This window comes from Artemia sp. Qi Xiang Cuo, chromosome 3 (assembly GCF_049724085.1).
Source record: "Artemia sp. Qi Xiang Cuo chromosome 3, ASM4972408v1, whole genome shotgun sequence".
Taxonomy (NCBI): domain Eukaryota; kingdom Metazoa; phylum Arthropoda; class Branchiopoda; order Anostraca; family Artemiidae; genus Artemia; species Artemia sp. Qi Xiang Cuo.
Genome location: NC_142796.1, coordinates 84377390 through 84382034, shown reverse-complemented (window position 1 = coordinate 84382034; position 4645 = coordinate 84377390). Strand labels below are relative to the sequence as shown.

Sequence of the window (4645 nt, the reverse complement as noted above, 5' to 3'; positions counted from 1 at the left end):
CTGCATTGCTCTATGTTTACAGTTCTCTTCTTCAGTAAATAATTCGTTTCCTTCCTTGAATTCTTCTCATTAAATAGAAGATTCTCCTTGTGGCATCGACAAATCGTAAGAAATTATGCTTTTAAATTTTTCTTGACAGTTTGCGAGCTTGATGGAAAAGAAGCTCAGAAATTAGAAAAGTTAAATGTGCTATAACGAATAATTGTGTTTGGCTATTTTGGAAAGGGGTCAGGTTAGGAAAATTAAACTTTCAGAGATGGGTCTACGAGAAAAGTATGTCCAGGGAAGATAGTTTGGAAGGGATACCACCAGATGGCTAATTTGACGGTGTATATAGCCTATATACAAATCTTTAAATTAGCCTAAGCCAACCAGTATTTTAAGCATAGGAGTCCAGTTGGACATAAGGGAACATATAAAGAAGATAATTCTTATTCCAGAATATGGAGAATAATCCCAGTTAACACATTTTGCAGGGGGAGAGCCTTTATCTTCAATATTTTCCTTGTTTTTCCAGTTTTTCTAAGAAATTCATGAATTTCTTAGAACCTATAAATTCACAGAATATATACCCCACCCCCCAAATGTGCAAATATTTACCTAGAATTGCATCCTCAATCTAAATTTAACACCCATTTGCATCAAAAAAGAACTTTACTCCCATATTAGCCATGTGGTGAATTTCCAGTTTGGAGCACCTACCTCCAGTCCTCCCTCTTGAGGGTCCTGAAATTTGCCTACATGACAGGTCTATACCTATTAGAATTCTGACAACAATATTTTACCTTAATTTTCTGTTATCAGTTAATTTTTCTCTGGCTTTAGTTTTAAAATGCAATTCCTGTTATTTGTGTAAAATTTTAAGGCATATCAATGTTTTTTTTTTCAAATTTAGGAAATATATTGGCATTTCTTTAAAAACCCTATAAATTGGGATTGAGCAAAGTTGTGAAGCTGAAAACAATTGTGTTGTGCTTCATTTAAGCAGAAGATCTATTTTGCAAGATTTCACTTGTATAGCGCATGGATTTTTAAAGGTCATCAAAGGTCATGACCCTCTAGAGAGAGAAGGAGTAGAGATAGGTACTTCAAAATACCTTCCCTGGGCTTTAGCCTGTAAACCCATCCCTGAAAGTTTCATTTTCCTAACCTAACCCCTTCCCAAGATAGTCAAAAGCAGCTAAAGTAGAATTTTACCAAATAACCTAATATGGCTTAAACTTTTGCTCAAATCACATAAATTTCATTTTCAGAATCAAAACCAAAGAAAAGAAAACTGAAAATTAAGCTGTAATGTTTGTTTTGTCTAAATTATGATTGTCTAAGACCTGTCAAGTAGGCAAATTTCTGAGACATAGAAATAAAGAGGTTTAATATAGTAGGTTTAACATAATATCTTCTGAGAGTATATTTTTAGCCCTGGGTTCATTACTGAAAGTTTTATTTTTCCTACCCTAACCACTTTCCAAGATAGCAAAAATCATCTTGTCTGGAATTTAACCAGCTATTAGGCTAGAATTACTCATTAGTATAGAGCATGCTATAGGCTATGCTCTTTAGAGCATTGAAACAAATTTCCTGCAGAGAATGTAAAAAAAAAATATACAACCTCATAACTTTTTAAATAGTGGTACCACTGGATGAGTTTGGCTGTTGTGAAGAAAACACTTCAAAACAAATAGAGTAGTACCATTTGGTTCCTTATTTTATGGTTAAGTTTCTAGTCGGCACTATAATTTAGCCAGATGAAAAGTGAAAACAATATTTGATGCCTTCTTTGGTAAATTTTACCAAATCATATAATTGACTTATGAATAAAGTGAATATGCCACTTGATGCCTTTTTATGAGTATAATAATCATTTTGGTCGGAAATGAATTTTAGCCCCCAATGTGCAAATATATACCCTGAATTGATGTAAATAGGGGTGGGGGTAAAAATCATTTCCAACCAAAATGATTATTATATTCATAAATAATCATTCCTTATTTCCTTATTTTGCTGGACAATGCAATTTAAGGTAAATAAGAGCATAAAGAGGTATATTCCCTTTATTTAAAGTCAATAATATGATTTGGTAAAAATTTACCCCTTCTTTCATGCTCTTTTGTAATACAATAATTGCTTCTGTTGCAAATTATATTTTGAGCCCTTAAAGGGACACCAAAGGTAAATTATTTTTGTAAGCACACAAAGAAGTTATAACCTAACCTACAAAATACTTGATATTCAATTCAAACTGTTTTCCTACCATTTCAAGTTTTTCAAATGCTGTTGACAATTCAGGGTATATATTTGTATATTAGGGGGTAGGAGGGGGTAAAGTTCAAATTAAATTTGCAGTAGGTCATATAATTTAGCTACAATGAAAGTGAAAACATCATTTGATGCTTTTTTATACTCTTTCATAATTCATATAAAATACCTTTGTTTTTTTTTTTTTGTTTTTTTTTAATTTAGGAAATGTATTGGCATATCTTTAAAACCCTATAAATTGGGATTGAGCAAAGTTGTGAAGCTGAAAACAATTATGTTATGCTTCATTTAAGCAAAACTATTTTGCAAGATTTCACTTTTGAAACACATGGATTTTTAAAGGTTATCAAAGGTCAGGATCCTCTAGAGAGAGAAGGAGTAAAGGTAGGTACTTCAAAATACCTTCCCAGGACATACTTAAGCCTGTAAACCCATCCCTGAAAGTTTCATTTTCGTAACCTAACCCCTTTCCAAGATAGCCCAAAGCAGCTAAAGTAGAATTTTACCAGATCAGTAAAATTCTAGTTTAGCTGCTTTTTGCTATCTTGGAAAGGGGTTAGGCTAGGATAATAAGATAGAGATAAGATAAGATATTTATTTCAAAAAGATCACTATCACAAGCCCACAAAGGGCCGAATTCAGACTTCGGAGTTGACAATATAAATGGTTGCACTAAAACTGGCAAAAATGAAACAACAACAACGAAATGGAAAAATCATAATGAACAATCATTTAACAGTCAATAATTAAAACTGTAAAAAGTCAATTAAAAAGTTAAAAAGATAAAAACTTATCAAACTAAACTTACACAAATACGAATCAGAAAAAGAATTATAATGGACATAAAAAAAAGGGAGGGGGGGGGGAATAAACGCATATACACAGAAAAAAAAGAGCGAGACATAAATGCATATGAATTAAAAGAGACACTAAGAAAGTGTCAATAATCCAACTACAGTAAGTTAATAAAAGAGTTAAAAAATAAAAACTGGTCAAGAAGGGGGGGGGGAGACAAAAAAAAAGAAGCTATTGGGACATTTTATTCATTTTTCCTGTAATAAAGGGGACAAAAGTTCTTTCATATCTCGAAGTAACGCAGTGAATGGGGGACAAAACAGGGATGGGATCAGAAACAGCTCGAGGCGGCCGTAATCTGGATGGGGAGTGACGTTTGGGGAAAATACTTGCCGTCCGAGGGTTTGTTATGGCATTTTTTGCAAAATGGAGGCACAAATTATTTCTTCGTCTCTCGAGGGTCTCAAGGTTTGAAATATTTAACAAACACAAATAGGGTATCTTGCCCTCTTTAAAAATAATTCTTAGAGCTCTCTTTTGGACATTTTCAATTTTTTGTGTTGCTTCATTAGAGCGGCCAAGGTGCCTCACAGGACAAGCGTACTCTAATATGGGACGCACAAAAAAAATGTATACTTGTAGTAAATGTGATTGGGGGCAACTGAATTTATTTAAAAGTTTAAGGAGGGAAAGCGAGGAGTTTGCTTGTCGTAGGATATTATTTATATGGGCATCCCACTTCAAATTTGAAGAAATTGTAACACCAAGGAGTTTAAGAGATGTGACAGAAGTTTCAGGAGGTATAGGAGCAAGAAAAAGTGGAGGGGATTTAAGGACACTTACTGAGACTATTGCGGATTTAGAAGGGTTAACAGTCATTTCAAGGGACGAGGCCTCAAAGGCAATATCTTGGAGTATGCCCATCGGGTTGCTAAAGATGTTTTTATGACGTATCTCTAAAACTGTCAAGTCATCGACAAGTTTCCATCTATTGTTGTAAAGGGTTGAAAGGTCCTTAATCATAAGTGAAAAAAAGAGAGGGCCTAGAATAGTCCCTCGAAGAATGCCATTGAATATGGGGAGATAATCTGAGAAACAATTTAAATATTTAACTGCTTGAGATCTATTAGAAAGAAAAGAGGCAACAAGCTTAACAAGGAAAGTTTCAGTGTGGAATTCATTTATAAGTTTATCTATGAGTAAATTGTGGTTAATCAAATCAACAGCTTTTTGAAGATCAATAGAAATTAGATTAAGCCAAGTGTTAGGTTTTTCAAGTAATTTACCCATGGTATCAACAAGATGGATCAGGTAATGAGAGGTTGACATGGATTTGAGATTACCAAACTGTCTAAGATCAATGAGGGGGAGGACTTTCATCTTAAGCCAGTCTGCAAGAAAACTTTCATACAATTTTGAAAAAATTGAGGTGAGGGTAATAGGACGAATGCCATCAAAACCAGGCTTCCCATTTTTTTTTTTTGATTGGGGTAATCGTCTAGAGTCAGCAGTCAGAGTGAAAGGATTGAAAAATGAATAAATTTGAGAAAGAGAGAATTAGATCAAATCTAGTGTTTATGGAAAAACATTTGAT

The 4645-nt window shown here is 33.7% G+C and overlaps 1 protein-coding gene across 1 annotated transcript in view; it reads left to right on the top strand.

The window, feature by feature from the left end:
• LOC148954659 (small ribosomal subunit protein uS2-like) overlaps positions 1-4645 on the top strand; it is a 51563-nt gene that overhangs the window by 5160 nt on the left and 41758 nt on the right. The window contains exon 2 of the mRNA XM_089086453.1: positions 78-105. Within this exon, the coding sequence (XP_088942579.1) occupies positions 78-105 (28 nt within the window). The remainder of the gene's footprint in view (positions 1-77; positions 106-4645) is intronic.